This window comes from Phyllobates terribilis, unplaced genomic scaffold (genome assembly GCF_046119375.1).
Source record: "Phyllobates terribilis strain yellow unplaced genomic scaffold, ASM4611937v1 Scaffold_2__4_contigs__length_985480577, whole genome shotgun sequence".
Classification (NCBI taxonomy): Eukaryota; Metazoa; Chordata; class Amphibia; order Anura; family Dendrobatidae; genus Phyllobates; species Phyllobates terribilis.
In genome coordinates, this window is record NW_027362762.1 from 431818294 (window position 1) to 431837843 (window position 19550).

The 19550-nt window shown below is 42.5% G+C and overlaps 1 protein-coding gene across 6 annotated transcripts in view; it reads left to right on the forward strand.

Moving 5' to 3' along the window:
• RPH3AL (rabphilin 3A like (without C2 domains)) overlaps positions 1-19550 on the forward strand; it is a 467437-nt gene that overhangs the window by 247906 nt on the left and 199981 nt on the right. For all 6 annotated transcript variants that reach the window (XM_073665322.1, XM_073665306.1, XM_073665341.1 and 3 more), the window contains one exon: positions 14518-14604. In XM_073665322.1, the coding sequence (XP_073521423.1) occupies positions 14518-14604 (87 nt within the window). The remainder of the gene's footprint in view (positions 1-14517; positions 14605-19550) is intronic.

The window sequence follows — 19550 nt, forward strand, 5'->3', positions numbered from 1 at the left end:
TTAACATTTTAATTTTTCACACAAAAATGTTGCTTTAGCCCCAAGTTTTTAATTTTCACAAGGGTAACAGGAGAAAATGGACCATACAATTTGTTGTGTAATTTCTCCTGAGTGCACAGATATGTGGTGGTGCAAAACTACTGTTTGTGCGCACGGCAGGACTTGGAAGGGAAGGAGCACCATTTGACTTTTGGAGCGCAAAAATTGCTGGAATAGATAACGGACACCATGTCGCATTTGCAGAGCCTCTCATGTGCCTAAACAGTGGAAACCCTCCCACAAGTGACCCCATTTTTTAAACTAAACCCATCAGGGAACTTATCTAGAAGTGAAGGAGCGAGCAGTGCCCTCACTCCTTTCGATATGAGATATGTTTATTCTGTATTGTCTGTATATGTCCCCCCTAAAATTTGTAAAGCGCTGCGGGAAAAGGTTGGCGCTATAAAAATAAAAACTATTATTATAATTATTATTATTATTATTATTATTATACTATAGTGTAGCTTTGACTGTTAGGGTTTGCGGGTGCCTTGATGCACTGTAAGAGCCCCTGAGGTTACAGAACAGCAGGAACCTCTATAAATGATCCCATTTAACAAACTATATCTCTAAGCATGAATTCATCTAAGCAAGCAGTGATCACATTGATACCACGGGTGTGTCACACAATTTTATACCATTGGACAGTGAAGAAAAAATAATTACATTATTTCCACAAAAAATAGTTTATCCATAGATTTTACATTTTCACACAGGAAATGGGTAAAAATGGCAACAAAATTTGTCACACAATTGAATATGCTGAATATGGCAATACCCCATATGTGTCTGTACAGTACTGCTAGCCACATGGCAAGATTCTGGAGGGACGGAGCGCTATTTGACTCTTGGAGAACAAATTATTGTAGAATAGTTTACGGACTCCATATACAGAGCCCCTAAGTGCCAGAAGAACAGAACCCACCCTCAAGTGACCCCTTTTTGGAAATTACAACTATCTTGGAATTTATCTACCGGTGTCGTGACTGTTTTGACTCCATTGGTGTTTTCCAGAAACAGTGAATGTTTGAGTGAAAATTGCAAATCTGCCATTGTGATGCTCAGCACACTGTAGTGCTCAGTACACTGTCATTTGTTTCATAGAATGGAGTTGTCTGTAATTACCTTTAACCCCTTAGCGACAGAGCCAATTTTTAGCTTAATGACCAAGCCCCATTTTTCAAATCTGACCAGTCACTTTATGTGGTAAGAACTCTGGAATACTTATAATAAAGCAAGCATGGCGCGCACCATCCAAAAATTGGGATCTCCCTGCAGCATGTCAATAAATAGCACAACAAACCAAAGATAAAAGAAACTTGCTAATATGCAGTGATCACCATAAGAATACAAGTTTTATTCATATAAATACAAATGCACAGCACACTTCAATTAATTAAAAACATTTAAAAAAACCCAAGTATATCAAAATAGTGAATGCCCGACCATGAGCTCCATCCCATGAAATACTAATATCCCCAGGCACACAGTGATGTACCACACATTTTCTGATGGTCAACACAAACAGATCCAGGAATGTCCTCTGTGTTCAAAATATGGACTCTGCACAGATGATTTATGGTTCATATGATGTAAGCTAATGCCAATGCTTATATGCTTATCCATCTAAAGTACCATAAAGAACATGTATATTGCACATACCCCAAACCTCACTAACAAAGGCCTGTGTCAGAAACCTCAGCTATTAGCCTCAAAAGATATAAGGCAAAAATACATGCATTGGTCTTACAGATACCATCACCTGCATCCAAGTGTCCCTATACGTCCAGCTGACCGGTCCCAGCTACACCTTTAGTCAGAGTGCACACCATTAAATACAGTCATGTGTACATGTATACCCATGTGGGCCAAAAAAGAAGGAGATGGAGGGGAAGAAGGGGGGCAGATGGTCAGGCATAGATAGCCCTATGCGTGTCGCCACTAAAGTGGCTTCCTCAGGGACCTGTAGAGAAGGTCCTGTGCACCCTAGTGTAAATATACTTAACAATGAATCAGTAAAGATCAGCTGAGGAGACTCACCGGTTCATCGGGGACGGCGGGCGGAAGCGGTACCTCCGTACCGGAAGTGATCAAAATGCACTGCGCAGAAGCATACATATGCTGGTTTATTCAGCGCAGGATGGCGGCAATGCCTCAGCCCCATCACCATGGTAATGATAAATGCCGCGCCTGCGTGTACCAGTGGCAAATTCCATATTCCCATGTTCGGGATAGACAAATACGGGCTTAAAAGGAAGTATCCAGTTATGTTGAAAGTGCATGCCAAGGTATCTAAATGAGACAAATTCAAGGCAGCACTGACCCACAGCCTTTCCACATTCATCTCTTTATGTCTTGCAAAAAAGGGGGTAACCAACCACAGTACTATATATTAATATACCAGGATCCCAGTGCAACAACCTGCTGCATCGGGATTTGGAATTGCATATCATCCACTCCGCAGGAAAAAATAGCGTAGAATGAACTAAAGATATATGGGTCTGATAAGATAAATAATCACAACGTAAAGAGATGGTTGTGCATCATATAACACATATAACCGAGTAATTCATTGTGAATTATGTATTATTAATTATAGATTATGGAATATTTCTATATATCCATGCTTCAAATATATCTATGACACATTGTACTTTATGTTCGCAGTAAATTTAGTTTGCTAAGTTTCTCATTTTTTTTGTGAAATACGACATTTGATGAAAATTAGCGGTTTTAAAACTTGCTTACATCCAAGTAGTCATACCACACAAAATAGTCAATAAATAACATTTCCCATATATCTACTTTATATCAGCATCATTTTTCAAACTTCCCTTTTTTTAGTTATGGTGTTAAAGGGTTAAAATTTAGCTGCAATTTTTAATTTTTTTTCAAAGAAAATGTAAAAATCCAATTTTTATTATCCTATTCAGTTTTGAAGTGTCTTTGACGGGCCTATATATTGAATAACTTTAAAAACTGCACCTTTCAAATTATTCTAAACTACTATTGGGAAATGTGTTAACCCTTCAGGTGCTTTCCAGGAATTAAGGCAAAGTGGATTGAAAAAAAAAAAGAAGAAAAATTAAATTTTTCTCACTACTAAAATGTTGCTTTTAGCTGCAAATTTAATTTTATAAGGGATAATAGGAGGAGAAAATGTATTATGCAATTTCACCTGAACATGGCAATGTCTTATATATGGTCAAAAACTGCTGTTTGGGCGCATGACAGGGCTTGGAAGGGAAGAAGCGCTATATGGAGCATAAGTTTGGCTGTCTCATTTTCAGAGCCCCTGAGGTACCAAAGTCGCAGAAACCCTCACAAGTAACCCCATTTTGAAAACTAGACCCGTCGATGAATTCAGCTATGCGTGTGTTGAGCATTTTAAACCCACAGGTGCTTCACAGAATTTTATAACATTTTGGTGGGATAATGAAAAATTAATTTTTTTCCAGTAAAATGTTATTTTAGCCCCAAGTTTGGAATCTTCAAAACGATTAATACAAGAAAACGGACCTCATAATTTATTACACAATTTCTCCTGAACGTGGCAATATCCCATGTGGTAAAAAATTGCTGTTTGGATGCACACCCGAGCTCTGAAGGGAAGAAGCGCCATTTTGTATTTGTGTAAATTTGGCTGGAATAGATTGCAGACACCATGTATCATTTGCACAGTCCCTAAGGTACCAAAACAGCAGACACCCCCACAATTAACCCTATTTTAGAAACTAGACCCATCAAGGAATTAATCTGGGGTTCTATAGAGTATTTTGAACCCATATGTGCTTCACAGAACGTTTGACAATGTGGATATAAAAATTGTTTTGTTTCTGTTTATGCTTTAGCCCCAAATTTGTAATTTTCACAATGGATAATAGGAGCAAACGGACCCCATAATTTGTTATGCAATTTCTCCCGAACTCGATGATACCACATACAGGGGGAAAATAAGCATTTGATACACTGCCGATTTTGCAAGTTTTCCCACCTACAAAGAATGGAGAGGTCTGTAACTTTTATAGTAGGTACACTTCAACTGTGAGAAACAGCATCTTACAATGTGATTTTCTGGATTTTTTTTTTTTATTATTTTTACATACTTATTTCATGCAATAAAATGCTAATTAATTATTTGATACAATAGAAAAACAGAACTTAATATTTGGTACAGAGGTCTAAGGGGTAACGTTTCTCCTTATGGAGAGTGACACCACCAGCTCTGGCATGTCAAAGTAAGGAGGCTTATTTGCCATGCAATGCTCCTCTGGGAAATTTAATATGCAAATTGCCTCTTCAGAGAAAAAGAGGACTTGTACTCTATAGCGCCACCTATTGGAAGCAGCAATCCTACAAGTCACAATCAACCCTTTAACGAGTTGTGCAATATGACTTAGGATAAAAGCCAAATCAGAATCTCAATTTGCAGACACGGTGTTTCGGGCTGTTGGCCCTCGTCAGTGCAAAGTATGAGATCTGATTTGGCTAGGTGAGAGGCTCTGGACTGTTGTCAATTACACAGTTATACATAAGTGAAACTGGACTCCACAATTTTTTGCTCAATTTTTCCCGAATGCGGTGATGCCCTATATGTAATCAGAAACTACAGTTTGGCCATAAGTCAGGGCTGAGAAGGATGGAGCGCTATATTGCTTTTGGAGCACAGATTTTGCTAGAATAGTCTGTAGGCAACACTTGAAGAGCCCCTTAGGTGTCAGAATAGTAGAAACACTGCATAAGTGACCCAAATTCAGAAATTACACTCTTTGCAATGCTTTTTTTTCAGGAAATTTGAAAGTCTGCCAGTTTAGTACCCATACATTGTGCCAAGCTTGTGCTCCTGTAGAAACGTACCTTGTTAATTGTGCTCTCCCCACTACAATAATGCCAAACATGTGGCTGCTTACTGCGGTTTAGGCTCAGTGGGCTTCAGAAGGAAGGGGTCATTTGGATTTGAGGGCACAGATTTCACTTGATTTTATTTGAGGGAGACATGTCGCTTTTCCAGAATCTTTGTTCTACCACCTTGGGAACCCCCTATATTTCCAGTGACATATTACTGTCCTTAGTGGGGGCTGGTTTTGTGTAGGATAAGTTAGGGTTTTTATTGGTAACATTTTGGAGTACATAACATTTTCGGATCACTTTAACCCCTTTCTGACTATGTACATAATAATACGTCCCTGTGCCCTGGTACTTATGGACCAGGTATGTATTATTACAACATGGTGATCGCGCCTGCACACAGGCTGTGTGGGCGCGATTGCAGCCGGGTGTCAGCAGCAGTTTCTGACAGCTGAAACCCCGCTCTAAGAGCCAGGAGCAGTGCCTGCACCACTCCCGGCACTTTAACCCCCTAAATGCTGCGATTGCAGCATTTAACGAGCAAGAAGAGGGACAAAAGCCTCTCTGCTCTTGGACTGGAGACCCGGCGCCTTCAGCGCGAGGTCCCGATCGTTGCCATGGTGACCCGATGTCCTCATGATGACATCCGGATCACCAGGCACCAGCAAGTTAATTTGATCATGTGCAGCGCATCTGTCAAACTAACTTGTGTCTGCAGCACTGACAGGTTATAATGTATAGCAGTGATCCTGCACTGCTATACATTATAACTGCGATCAGACTGCAGAAAATGAAAGTCCCATAGTGAGACTAAGTAAAAACAGTGGAAAAAATAGTAAAAATATTTAAAAATAAATAAATATATATACATGTGTGTGTGTGTGTGTGTGTATGTATATATATATATATATATATATATATATACAGTCATATACAGTCATATGAAAAAGTTTGGGCACCCCTATTAATCTTAAGCTTAATGTTTTATAAAAATTGGTGTTTTTGCAGCAGCTATTTCAGTTTGATATATGTAATAACTGTTGGATACAGTAATGTTTCTGCCTTGAAATGAGGTTTATTGTACTAACAGAAAATGTGCAATCTGCATTCAAACAAAATTTGACAGGTGCATAAGTATGGGCACCTCACCAGAAAAGTGACATTAATATTTAGTAGATCCTCCTTTTGCAAAAATAACAGCCTCTAGTCGCTTCCTGTAGCTTTTAATGAGTTCCTGGATCCTGGATGAAGGTATTTTTGACCATTCCTCTTTACAAAACAATTCCAGTTCAGTTAAGTTTGATGGTCGCTTAGCATGGACAGCCTCTTCAAATGATCCCACAGATGTTCAATGATATTCAGGTCTGGGGACTGGGATGGCCATTCCAGAACATTGTAATTGTTCCTCTGCATGAATGCCTGAGTAGATTTGGAGCGGTGTTTTGGATCATTGTCTTGCTGAAAGATCCATCCACTGCGTAACTTCAACTTTATCACTGATTCTTGAACACTATTGCCAAGAATCTGCTGATACTGAGTGGAATCCATGCGCCCTCAACTTTAACAAGATTCTCAGTGCCGGCATTGACCACACAGCCCCAAAGCATGATGGAACCTCCACCAAATTTTACTGTGGGTAGCAAGTGTTTTTCTTGGAATGCTGTGTTTTTTTGCCACCATGCATAACGCCTTTTTGAATGACCAAACAACTCAATCTTGGTTTCATCAGTCCACAGGACCTTCTTCCAAAAAGAAATAGGCTTCTTCCAATGTGCTTTTGCATACCTCAGCCGACTCTGTGCGTACTTGCAGAAACGGCTTCTTTCGCATCACTCTCCCATACAGCTTCTCATTGTGCAAAGTGCGTTGTATAGTTGACCGATGCACAGTGACACCATCTGCAGCAAGTTGATGCTGCAGCTCTCTGGAGGTGGTCTGAGGATTGTCCTTGACTGATCTCACCATTCTTCTTCTCTGCCTTTCTGATGTTTTTCTTGTCCTGACACTTCTGGCCTTAACAAGAACTGTCCCTATGTTCTTCCATTTCCTTACTATGTTCCTCACAGTGGAAACTGACAGGTTAAATCTCTGAGACAGCTTTTTGTATCCTTCCCCTGAACAACTATGTTGAATAATCTTTGTTTTCAGATCATTTGACAGTTGTTTTGAGGAGCCCATGATGCCACTCTTCAGAGGAGATTCAAACAGGAGAACAACTTGCAAGTGGCCACTTTAAGTAGCTTTTCTCATGATTGCATACACCTGGCTATAAAGTTCAAAGCTCAATGAGGTTACAAAACCAAAAAAAGTGCTTTAGTAAGTCAGTAAAAAGTAGGCAGGAGTATTTAAAACAAGAAAATGATAAGGGTGCCCATACTTATGCACCAGTCAAATTTTGTTTGAATGCAGATTGCACATTTTCTGTTAGCACAATAAACCTCATTTCAATGCAGAAACATTACTGTGTCCAACAGTTATTACATATATCAAACTGAAATAGCTGTTGCAAAAACACCAATTTTTATAAAACCTTAAGATTAATAGGGGTGCCCAAACTTTTTCATATGACTGTATATATATATATATATATATATATATGTGTGTGTGTGTGTGTATATACACACACACACACACACACGTATGTGTATATATATATATATATATTAGCTATTGAACCCGTTCTACACCCAGGTGGCGAGCATTTTTATTGGTAACTGGTCTCCCATGCTGGTATGCGCTGCCCCCCTCCTTGCATTTGTGCTGCCCCCATCCTGTCTCCACCATCCTATCCTGGTATGCATGGCACCCCTCATCCCCAATCCCGGTATGCGTGGCACCCCTCATCCCCAATCCTGATATGCGTGGCACCGCTCATTCCCAATCCTGGTATGCGTGGCACCCCTCATCCCCAATCCTGGTATGCTTGGTACCCCATCCCTCATCCCTGTCCTGGTATGTATGGTATCCCTCATCCTGGTATGCATGGTACCCCATCCCTAATCCCTATCCTGGAGTGTATGGTATCCCTCATCCTGGTATGCATGGCACCCCATCCCTTATCCCCAATCCCGGTATGCGTGGCACCCCTCATTCCCAATCCCGGTATGCGTGGCACCCTCTCATTCCCAATCCCGGTATGCCTGGCACCCCTCATCCCCAATCCCGATATGCGTGGCACCCTTCACCCCCAATCCCAGTATGTGTGGCACCCCTCGTCCCCAATCCCGTTATGTGTGGCACAACTCATCCCCAATCCCGGTATGCGTGGCACTCCTCATCCCCAATCTCGGTATGCGTGGCACCCCTCATTCCCAAACCAGGTATGCGTGGCACCCCTCATCCCCAATCCCGTTATGCGTGGCACCCCTCACCCCCAATCTTGGTATGCGTGGCCCCCCTCACCCCCAATCCCGGTATGCGTGGCACCACTCATCCCCAATCCCGGTATGCGTGGCACCCCTCATCCCCAATCCCGGTATGCGTGGCACCCCTCATCCCCAATCCCGATATGCGTGGCACCCCTCACCCCCAATCCCGGTATGCGTGGCACCCCACATCCCCAATTTCAGTATGCGTGGCACCCCTCATCCCCAATCCCGGTATGCGTGGTACCCCTCACCCCCAATCCCGGTATGCGTGGCACCCCTCACCCCAATCCCGGTATGCGTGGCACCCCTCATCTCCAATCCTGGTATGCGTGGCACCCCTCATCTCCAATCCTGGTATGCGTTGCACCCCTCACCCCCCCAATCCTGGTATCCGTGGCACCCCTCACCCCCAATCCTGATATGCGTGGTACCCCTCACCCCCCAATCCTGGTATGCGTGGTACCCCTCACCCCCCAATCCTGGTATGCGTGGTACCCCTCACCCCCCAATCCTGGTATGCGTGCTACTCCTCACCCCCCTCCTGGTATGCGTGGTACCCCTCACCCCCAAATCCTGGTATGTGTGGTACCCCTCACCCCACAATCCTGGTATGTGTGGCCCCCCTCATCCCTTTCACACTGTACACACATACAAAAAAAAGAAACACTTATACTCACCTTTCTTTTCTGTACTCCAGCGCTGCTGCGTCCTGTTCTGCCAGAGGCCGGGGGAGGAATGCGGCGCAAGAGCACCGCGCTGTCCGGCGCCATTTTGCTGAAGACACACTGTAAATGTGTCTTCAGTAAAATGGAGCTGGATAGCGCTATGCGCACGCGCCGATCCGACGCCTCACTCCTGCCCCGGTCTCCTGCGAAGAGAGGCGCCGCGGCAACGCTCCTCCCGGTCAGGTAAGTATGCAAGTATGGCGCCGGAGATCGCGGTATGTGTTCAGTGCCTACGCATACCGCGATCTCCGGCGCCATACACCTCCTCTTGCCTGTAACGGCTTGGTGCCTGCTTCTGTCTGGAGCCAGACTGCGCGTCACGCATGCGCAGTCTATCGAGGCTTCAGACAGAGGGACGCATCCTCGGTTATATTATATATATAATAAATAAATAAATAAATATATATATATATATATATATATATATATATATATATATATATATATATAATAAATATATATAATATAATATATACTGTACCCATAAATAAATATTGTGTAAAAAAAACAAAAACCAATAAGACATATTTGGTATCGCCGCATCTGGAAGGACCTGACCTATAAAACTGTCCCATTAGTTAACCCCTTTAGTGAACACGGTAAAAATAAATAAAAAACAAAACAAAAAATGGTGCTTTATCATACCGCCGAACAAAAAGTGGAATAAAACGCGATCAAAAAGACGAATGTAAATAAAAATTGGACCTCTGAAACAGGGCCGGCGTCAGCACCCGGCGTACCCAGGCAAGTGCCGGGGCCCTGGAAAATCAGAGGGGCCCAGCCGCCCACTCACTGTCGGGGCCCAGGCCCACACACCCACCCGCCCACTCACTGTCGGGGCCGGGCCCACACACCCACCCGCCCACTCACTGTCGGGGCCGGGCCCACACACCCACCCGCCCACTCACTGTCGGGGCCGGGCCCACACACCCACCCGCCCACTCACTGTCGGGGCCGGGCCCACACACCCACCCGCCCACTCACTGTCGGGGCCGGGCCCACACACCCACCCGCCCACTCACTGTCGGGGCCGGGCCCACACACCCACCCGCCCACTCACTGTCGGGGCCCTGGCTGCTTCCCCGGCACCTGTTCAGGGACGCAGGCGCTGCTTGATTGCCGGCACTTCCCCCAGACATGGCCGCGCGCTGTCCGGCTGTGTCTGCTAGTAATGACACGGCAGGGTCGACGGCACTGCACCTTTAATTGTGCTTGTGTGTCGCTCCTGCCGCGTCATTACTAGCAGACACAGCCGGACAGCGCGCGGCCATGTCTGGGGGGAGTGCCGGCAATCAAACACCGTCGGAGCGGAGGTCCTGCACAGATGGGCGGGAGGGGCCCGGACCCGACCGCAAGTGGGCCCCTCTGATGTTCCAGGGCCATGATGTCTGTGACACGCCGGGGGCCCTGCACTGCCCCATACCCGAGGAGCTGCTGGACAGGACACTGGACCGGGGACAGGTGAGTGAGGCTTCCCCAATCCCCATATTAAAAATATTAGTAATGGGTCTGTGTGAGTGCATGTATGTGAATGTCAGTGTATATGACTGTGTATATATATTTGTCTGTTTTATCTATGTGTATGTCTGTATGTGTACATATGTCTGCGTACCGTGTGTGCGCGCGCATATGTCTGCGTACCGTGTGTGCGCGCGCATATGTCTGCGTACCGTGTGTGCGCGCGCATATGTCTGCGTACCGTGTGTGCGCGCGCATATGTCTGCGTACCGTGTGTGCGCGCGCATATGTCTGCGTACCGTGTGTGCGCGCGCATATGTCTGCGTATGTGAAGGATGAGGGGGCAGGCTGGGCCATGTGTAATATATATATATATATATATATATATATATATATATATATATATATATATATATATATATATATATATATATATATATATATATTTATATTTATATTTCTCCGCCGTATCTGTGCATCATGAATCGTGTATGTGTTAAAAGGGCCCACTGAGACTTTCGCCCGGGGCCCAGAAAAACCTGGAGCCGGCCCTGCTCTGAAAACATCATCTTGTCCCACAAAAAACAGGCTGCCATACAGCTCCCTTAGCTGAAAAATAAAAAAGTTATAGCTGTCTGAATAAAGTGATGCAAAAAATTAATTTTTTTCTATAAAATCGGTTTTATTGTGTAAAATCGACAAAACATAAAAAAATTATATAAATGTAGTATCGCTGTAAACATACTGACCCGAAGAATAAATCTGCCTTATCAATTTTATCACATGCGGAATGGCATAAAAAAGAACCCGAAAAAAACAATTCCTGAATTGTTGTTTTTTGTTTATTCTGCCTTCCAAAAATCAGAATAGAAGGCAATCCAAAAATGTCACGTGTCCGAAAATGGTACCAATGAAAATGTCAACTTGTCCCTCAAAAAACAAGCCCTTACATGACTCTGTTGGCCGAAATATGGAAAAATTATAGCTCTCAAAATATGGTGATGCAAAAACTAGTGTTTGCAAAAAAAAAAGCGTTTTTTAGTGTGTGACAGAAGCCAATCATAAAAACACCCATATAAATCTGGTATCGTTGTAATCTCTGCGACTCGAAGAATACAGTTGTCTAATCACTTACTATGTACAAGGAGCAGCGTAAAAAATAAATAAAAACAATTCTTCACCTGCAGCTGATTTGTTCATTCTGCCTCCCAAAGATCGCAGTATGGCTCTGCTCACATTTATCCTGCGCTCTACGCTGAGCGCTTACATCGGGGTTTCCTTGTAAATCTCTGAAATACGTGAAAGATTTCCTGTAATGAGGCAGCTAGAGGTACCGTGAACACCATCTGGCCTGTGATCTCACAGTGTCCGTCTTTTTATTAGGCGTGCATAAAAAAAAGTCCACCGTTTTGTGAACCTCTGAAAAAAAGGACACCGCTAAACAGAGGCCAGACGGAGTCCAGAGTAACCTTGCTAACTCATTATAGTGAATGGATCCCTCGGGAAAGGGTTAGGGTTGTGTTAGGGTTAGGATTAGGGTTGTGTTAGAGTTGTGTTGGGATTTTTTCAAAACTAAAGAAAAAAACGATATGGCGACTAGTGTTGAACGCAAGTGTTCTCTCCTTGAGTTTGCATCGGGTGCTTGGGTACGCACCGAGTGTCGCGAGTGCTCGAGTGACATGCTCGAGTCTCCGCCTCGCATGTTTCGCGGCTGTTATACAGCCAAAAAAAAACGTGGGAATACCTGCCATACACGAGCAATCCTTGCATGTTTTTTTTGGGTGTTTAACAACCGTGAAACATGCGGAGCGGGGACTCAAGCATGTCACTCAAGCACCTGCAATATTTGGTGCATACCCGAGTACCTGATGCGAACTCAAGTAGCGAGCATTTGCGCTCAAGACTAATGATAACATATTCAATATGATGACCTAATGTTGTCAAATTCTGTGTTGTACCTCTGGGTTCAAAATGTTCACTACACCCCTTGATAAAATCCTTGAGAGGTGTAGTTTCCAAAATGGGGTCACTTGTGCCTAAACAGTGGAACGCAAACGCAACATGGCGTCTGTTAATTATTCAAGCTAATTTTACATTCAAAAAGTCAAATGGCGCTCCTTCCCTTTCGAGCCCTGCCATGCTCCCAAAAGTGGTTTTCCCCCACATATAACGTATTGGCTTGCACAAGAGAAATTTCACAACAAATTTCGGGGTCCATTTTTTCCTGCTATACCTAGCAAAATGGGATCTAGGAGAGGAAGACCTGGACATGGGAAGAACGCACGTGTATCGCCGACTAGCGGCTTCGTGAGGGCTGGTCATGACCAGCTAGGTCCCATTTTGCTAGGTATAGCAGGTAGTACTTGTGGTATATATTCTGACAGAACAGTGGGGACTCCTGCTGTAGAGGCATATATCTTTCTTTGGGTGTGCTTCTTATACATTTACTTGGCAGGATTTGTCCGTGTACCCTGTATGACTGAGACATATTTCTTGCACACACTCCCCCATAGGGACGCCTTGGGGTTATGATGTTTGTTACTATGCATTAATATCTGTCCAGCAGTTTTGGTTATCATGCTATAAGAGTGGGTTGGATCATTATTTGTATATGCTTTGGTATATTCTATTTATATGTAACTGTTTATCCTACAATATATCAAGCTTTTGTGGACATGGTCTTTTTGGTCATTAGTTTTTAAATGTTTTTAATGTTTTCACGTGTGTGCGCACTGATCTTTCTTGAATAAATTTGTATACTTTTTGGCTATTTGGTGTGCATATCCCTTTTTGCATGGTTTCTCTCCTCTTTCTCTTGCAATATTATCAGTTGACCTTGGGTCGCGATGACCACTATAAGCACCTGTGATTATGATTACAGGGGGTCAATAGTGGTGTGATCGTTGGTCACCAATGGGTTGCCATGACAAGCAGGGGTCTATTGAAGACCTGTCATTGCTTGTCATTACAGACCTTTCTTGAAGCCCTGCCTGTGGCCGGGCTTCAAAGCCAACCATGATTTTTACTATATGCAGCAATAGCACAAGTGATCATGCGATTGTAGGTTCAAGTCTCCTAAGTTGACAAACAAGTACAGTGAAAAGTAAAAAATTTTTTTTTTTAAATATGAAAAAAAAGTAATAAAAGTTCAAATCACTCCCTTTTTCCCGCATTAAAAATAAAGATAAAAAAAAAAAAATTAAATACACATGTGGTATTGCGGTGTTCATAAAAGTCCGATCTATCAAAATATAAAAATAATTAACTCTATCCGTAAACACGGTGAAAAGGAAAAAAAATTCAAGAACACCAAAATTACATTTATTTGGTCACTTCTATACCACAAAAAATGCTGTAATAAGCAATCAAACAAAACGTCAGATCTATCACAAATTGGTATCAATAAAAATGTTGTCTCAACCCGCAAAAAATAAGTTCTCACACAGCTCCATCGATCGAAAAATAAAAACGTTACGAGTTTTGAAAAATGGTGACATAACCCAAGAAATGTTTTTTTTTTTCTAACTTCTGATTTTTTTCACCATTAAAATAATAAAAATCTGGACATATTTAATTTCATGGTAATTGTACTGCTGAGGAGAATCATATTGTAAGGTAAGTTTTACCGCACAATGTACACCGTAAAAACAATTCCCCCAAAAAAGTCAAAATTGCGTTTTTTTTCACAATTTCTCCCCACTTGGAATTTTTTTCCTGTTTTTCAGTATACTATGTGGTAACATGAATAAAGTCGTTCAAAAGTACAGCTCACCCCGCAAAAAAACCAATCCCTCATATGTCTATGTGGGCAGAAAAATAATAAAGTTATGGCTCTGGGAAGAAGGGGAGGAAATAACGAAAACACAAAAACTGAAGTTGTCCGCGTAGTGAAGGGGTTAATGTACCGATTGGGTTCATTATTGTGCACAGTAAATAGCTAAGAACTTTAGCTAATCTAGAAATTGTGAGCCACTATCAAAAAGCTATTAGTTTTTTTTTCATTCTCTTTTGATGTCTGCCTCAAGAAATAATTTAAAAGTCTAGTTTATTAATCCGTAATTTCCCTGTTTTTGTCTTAGAAAGTCTGCACAAAATGTGGAATTGAAACAGTCAGCAACCTGAAGCGGCCCACCTGGCTCTGTAAAATATGCAGTGAGCAGAGAGAGGTACATGATTATCTTATGTTTGTATTTTCTACATTTAGGGGAATGGTATATCTTGTAAATCATTTGGTGGTTAAAATGACATAATTTCCAGCTCTAAAATATTCTCTCCAGATGCTTCACATTAATCAGATTTATCTTTACCGTATTTCAGATTTCAGCTCCCGCACAAACAAGTATAGTGTGGTGGTGGGATCACTGGCTTTCTGCTTAGCAAAACTGTTCAGTGTAATACCAGATGTTGTTTACACCTATTATTCATCATGGACAGAGTTTTGGTACTCTAGAAAATAGAGTTTAGTCTCTAAATAAGGCAGAAATATGATTATTTTTTTCCCTCGGCCACAAGCTGGGGCGATAGCAATACAAAAAAAACTATTGGGATCTTTAAAAATAGGCACATTACCGCTCTATCCTGTCTGTGTGTAACATGAGGTCACGCTATAAAATAATTAGCATTATAATAATTGGACAGAATTCTGTAAGTGGCATAAATAGATACACTACCTCTGCACATAATAAGATATTTATGAGATTTTTAAATTTATTTTTAAATATATCATATATAAGTCCGTAATAAGACTGAACATAAATTTCTGCAGTCATTCCATCAATGGAGATGGCTTTCTCTTGCCACGTTCAGTGGTCATCACATAACTGCACCTCTGCGATTTGCATAGTTGCTTTCACATGCTAACAAGCTTCTTATTTACTTCTCTTAATAGATCATTGAGAGAAGCAGGAAAAGATGCTAGTCGGCTTGTGAGTGCAGCTATGCAAATTGTATACTTTCGGTCATATGATGACCCCTCTAGTTGTCAAGACAGAGTTATCCTGACAGTGTGCCCACTGTCAGGATTTTGTAGTCTGAAGTCGCATACAGTGTCACCCGAAATTTGTTTTCAGCCCAGAAAAGATTTTTAAGCACCTGGACGTTTTTTGTTTTTGCGTTTTAGTTTTTTCCTCCCTTCCTAGAGCCATAACTATCCTACAACATCGCTATATGTGGGCTTGTTGTTTGTGGGACCAGTTGTAGATTTGAATGACATTATCCATTTTATTATATAATGCACTGTAAAATGGGTAACAAATTCCATGTGGAGTGAAATGGTGAAAAAAGTATATTCCATCAATGTTTTTTGGGAGTTGTTTTTAAAGTTCATTGTTTGGTAAAAACGTCATGGTTAAATAATTTCCAAGTAAAAATGATTACATTGATACAAATTTTATAAGGTTTTTAAAAAATATCTTTGTGGTCAAAAATATTCAGAACCTTGTAAACCAGGGTTCCCCAACTCCAGTCCTCAAGGCCCACCAACAGGTCATGTTTTCAGGATTTCCTTAGTATTGCACAGGTGATGGAATTATTGACTGTGCAGGTGATGCAATTATCACCTGTGTAATACTAAGGAAATCCTGAAAACATGACCTGTTGGTGGGCCTTGAGGACTGGAGTTGGGGAACCCTGTTGTAAACAACTGAAAAAGTTTTGTTTGTGTCGCTATTTTCTGAGACTCTTAACTTATTATTATTCAGCCATAGAGTTGTGTGAGGGCTTGGTTTGCTGCTCAACTGTAGTTTCTAGTGACTTCATCTTTGTGCCCATAACACATTTTGATACCTTTTTGTTTTATAGAAGTGCAGCAATTGAAAAACGACAATGCTGGCATAACAATTACTATTTCCTATTCAGCATTTAATGTATGGTTTAAATAATTTTATATCTTGATAAAGTGGTCTTTTTTGGACACTACAAAACCAAATATGTTAATTTTTTGGCATTTTTTTATTTATTTTTGAACAGTGAAAAGGAAGGTGATTTAATTTTTCTTAAGACTGTTTTATTCCCCTAGGAGGAATTAAAAACGACCAAACAGGCAATTCAAATATCATTGTCAGAGATTGAAAGCGCCATGGAAATGGTTAACAGCAGTCACACCTATTTCAGATTTTAGACTATAGGAATATGACTGTTAGTAAAAGGATTAAACATACCTCCTTACAGCCTATAATATAGGTATGAGATGAGTAAGGTTTATATGTATCTGTAGATAATCTATTATAGAAGTTATCTGAAGCTCATAAATGGGTAAAATTGAACACTGCTTGTAAAAGCAAGCAATTTAGAAATTTACCTCTTATTAAAAATCTTTCTGTTCTCAAGGGTGGAGGGATTTTTAATTAGTGTACAGCTTGTTGTCTAGGCTTCTGGCCACCATGCAATCCCAACCTAGGTGGTTAACAAGGTAAGGTGTGCGCATCACAATCAGTCTCTATGATTGTCACCAGTGCCAGGACAAGGTATTTTCCTATCATCCATTACAGCACCACACGAGAGAGGGGATCCGCTCTTCAAGGACAGGAAATCTACAGAATAAAAGGGCGGCGCCTCTCCACCTCATTTGGTTTCCTGTCCTTGACCTCTTAAAAGGGTCGGTTTATCTGAAGATAAGAGGACTGAAGAACTGAGGATATGCCCAGGCCTGGCCGGTCGGCTCATGCAGTGGTCTCATCCCTGCCTCGACCGGTGCAGGGTCCCTGGAAGCGCCACAGTGAGTCCAGGGGGACTTTCACTTGTGTGCGGGCACATGTGAGCAGCATTCCGGAATGATGATTGCCTGCTCTGGCGCGTCTCATCACTCTCAGGACCGGAATAATGCGCATGAGCCAGGTGACCCGGATTTTGGGGTGTACCGGAAGAGGCCTGGAGGGTGAGCGGTAGCGCAAGTCCTGCATTTAGGTGCGGTAAGACCCCTGGATAAGTGCTTCCGTGCTCCAGCTGTTGCCTCCAGGAAAATGGAGTTAGTCACCGAGCAGCAGCATGCGCACAGCAGCCTGATAAGCACTAGGTGCAGGTGGAGCGGCATCGACCCCTTTGCAGTGGTGGTTACTGCCGTGTCAGTGAGGGATGGAGTACTACAAAGAGTTAGCAGGTCCAGTCAGTGGAGCTCCAGTAAAGTGAGCAATTCTTCAGCCTCTTAATCTGGTACTATTTGATTGCCTCAGAGTGGTAAGTGATCTTTGTGAAAGTTCACTTGGTAATGAGGTTTTTTCTTTCTTGTCATTTATTGCCAGAGATGAAATGTGTGTCAAAATCTAAGCACAAGGAGTGTACGAATTGTAAAAAAAAAAGACTTTAACATATGTTGAATATGTTTATCCTCATAGCGACCTTGTACCCCATAGCATAGTGCCTCTGTGCCTTATAATACATCATAGCACCTCTGTGCCTTATAGTGCCTCATGGCGCCTCTGTGCCTTATAGTGCCTTATGGAGCCTCTGTGCCCCTATGATGCCTTTGGCCCTCTTAGTGCCTCTTTGTAAAAGTACCGATTGCATGACTTGTTAATGTCTGACAAAACAAAGTTCAGCGGCTGTTTACTATGCAAAGAAAGGTTCCCGAATTCAGGGGCTATTTAATGTGACAGAGAGGGGCAGTATTCCTGGCTGATGCTCAGCTGACTCGGTGGAATGCCTGTTGAACCAGTATTGAATGCTATCTTGGGAAAGGCAGGTGACAATAAAAGGGCTTTCCTAGTTTTGCAGGTTAATAATATACCTTGTAGGGATTTACGCTCAAATGTAGGAGGCATTAGGTAGTGTTCATACAGCCAATGTGGGTTTGGTCCAATCAAGTGCAGTTTTATTGCTTTCTACCGGTTGCACAGATGTCATAAATAAGAAAAAAATAATTCTAGCCTTATCCAGGCGCTAACAAAACAGGACAGATCCTGACTACTCATACACAGCTGAGCATTTGTCCATACAACTACTGATACTTGCAGACTCTGCTCGAGTGGAGTCTCTGCCCTTTCCCTCTGTTTTAGCTCCAAGATGCATCCAGTCTTCTCTGCTTCCAGCAGTATAACTAAGGTGAGTACCTAGCCTGAGCTCTCCAGGTACCCTAATCAAAACTTATTGAGCTATAATTTAACCCAGTCCTCCCTGTGTTGCTAAAACCTGAAGGGTCTGTACAGATTCCTGAGAGTTATATATTTTAAAATGGAGTCTATAAGATCGACTATTTAACCTCTGGTTCCAGATTGCTATATGATAGGGTACAAGGGTACAATTATGTTCCAATTCACATGAAACACCAAGATTCCTGAGAATAGTTTTCAGCGTAAAATGAGAAATCAGGCTTTCAGTTTGAGTCTTTCCCTTCAGTGTAATGGCCCCACATAGGAGTGGTGTTTTTGGTGTCGCAGGCCAAATATAATCACCCTGCAGGCCAGATTTGAGTTTGACATGTAAAGAAGCTTTAGGCAGTATATAACAAAGCTCTTTTCATCTAAACAAGGTCACCATGTAAAGATCTCGTCATACAACACAGTAACTGTAGCTTACATAAACCATTAGGGCTGAACTCTACCAAGATCCCTAATGACTCTGTCTGATCAGATTTTTTAGATGGCAAAGTCACACCTTTTATCTTTAACCGCTTCCCGACCGCCCACTGTACATAAACGTCGGCGCTGCCTGGGCTCTGTGCAGCGCCGACGTTTGTAAGCGGTCGGTGGTCCCGCAGCGCTCAGGACCCCCAGGGTCCTGCAAGGGGTGCGGTGCAGAGCAACAGCTCTGACAGGGGACATCATCGGGACCTGATTGGATCAGGTCCCAATGATGATAACCCTTTGCTATCTTCTAGATGCTGTGATCTATAGCGATCGCGGCATTTAGAAGATAGTGAGAGGAGAGGGGGTCGTCCACTTACCTCTCCGACAGCCCCCTGATGTCTGAGAGGACCTGCCGTTGTCATGGCAGCCGGAGGTCACATGACCGCCTCCGGGTCTGCTATGTATGGTGTTCTGCTAGACTCAGTCTGCAGCTGAAGTCTAGCAGGAGACACTGACAGTGTAAAACTGTCAGCAGAGCTCTCATGCAGTGCAATACATGTCTATTGCATTGCATGAGAACAATGATTAGAAAAATAAAAATGAATGTCCCA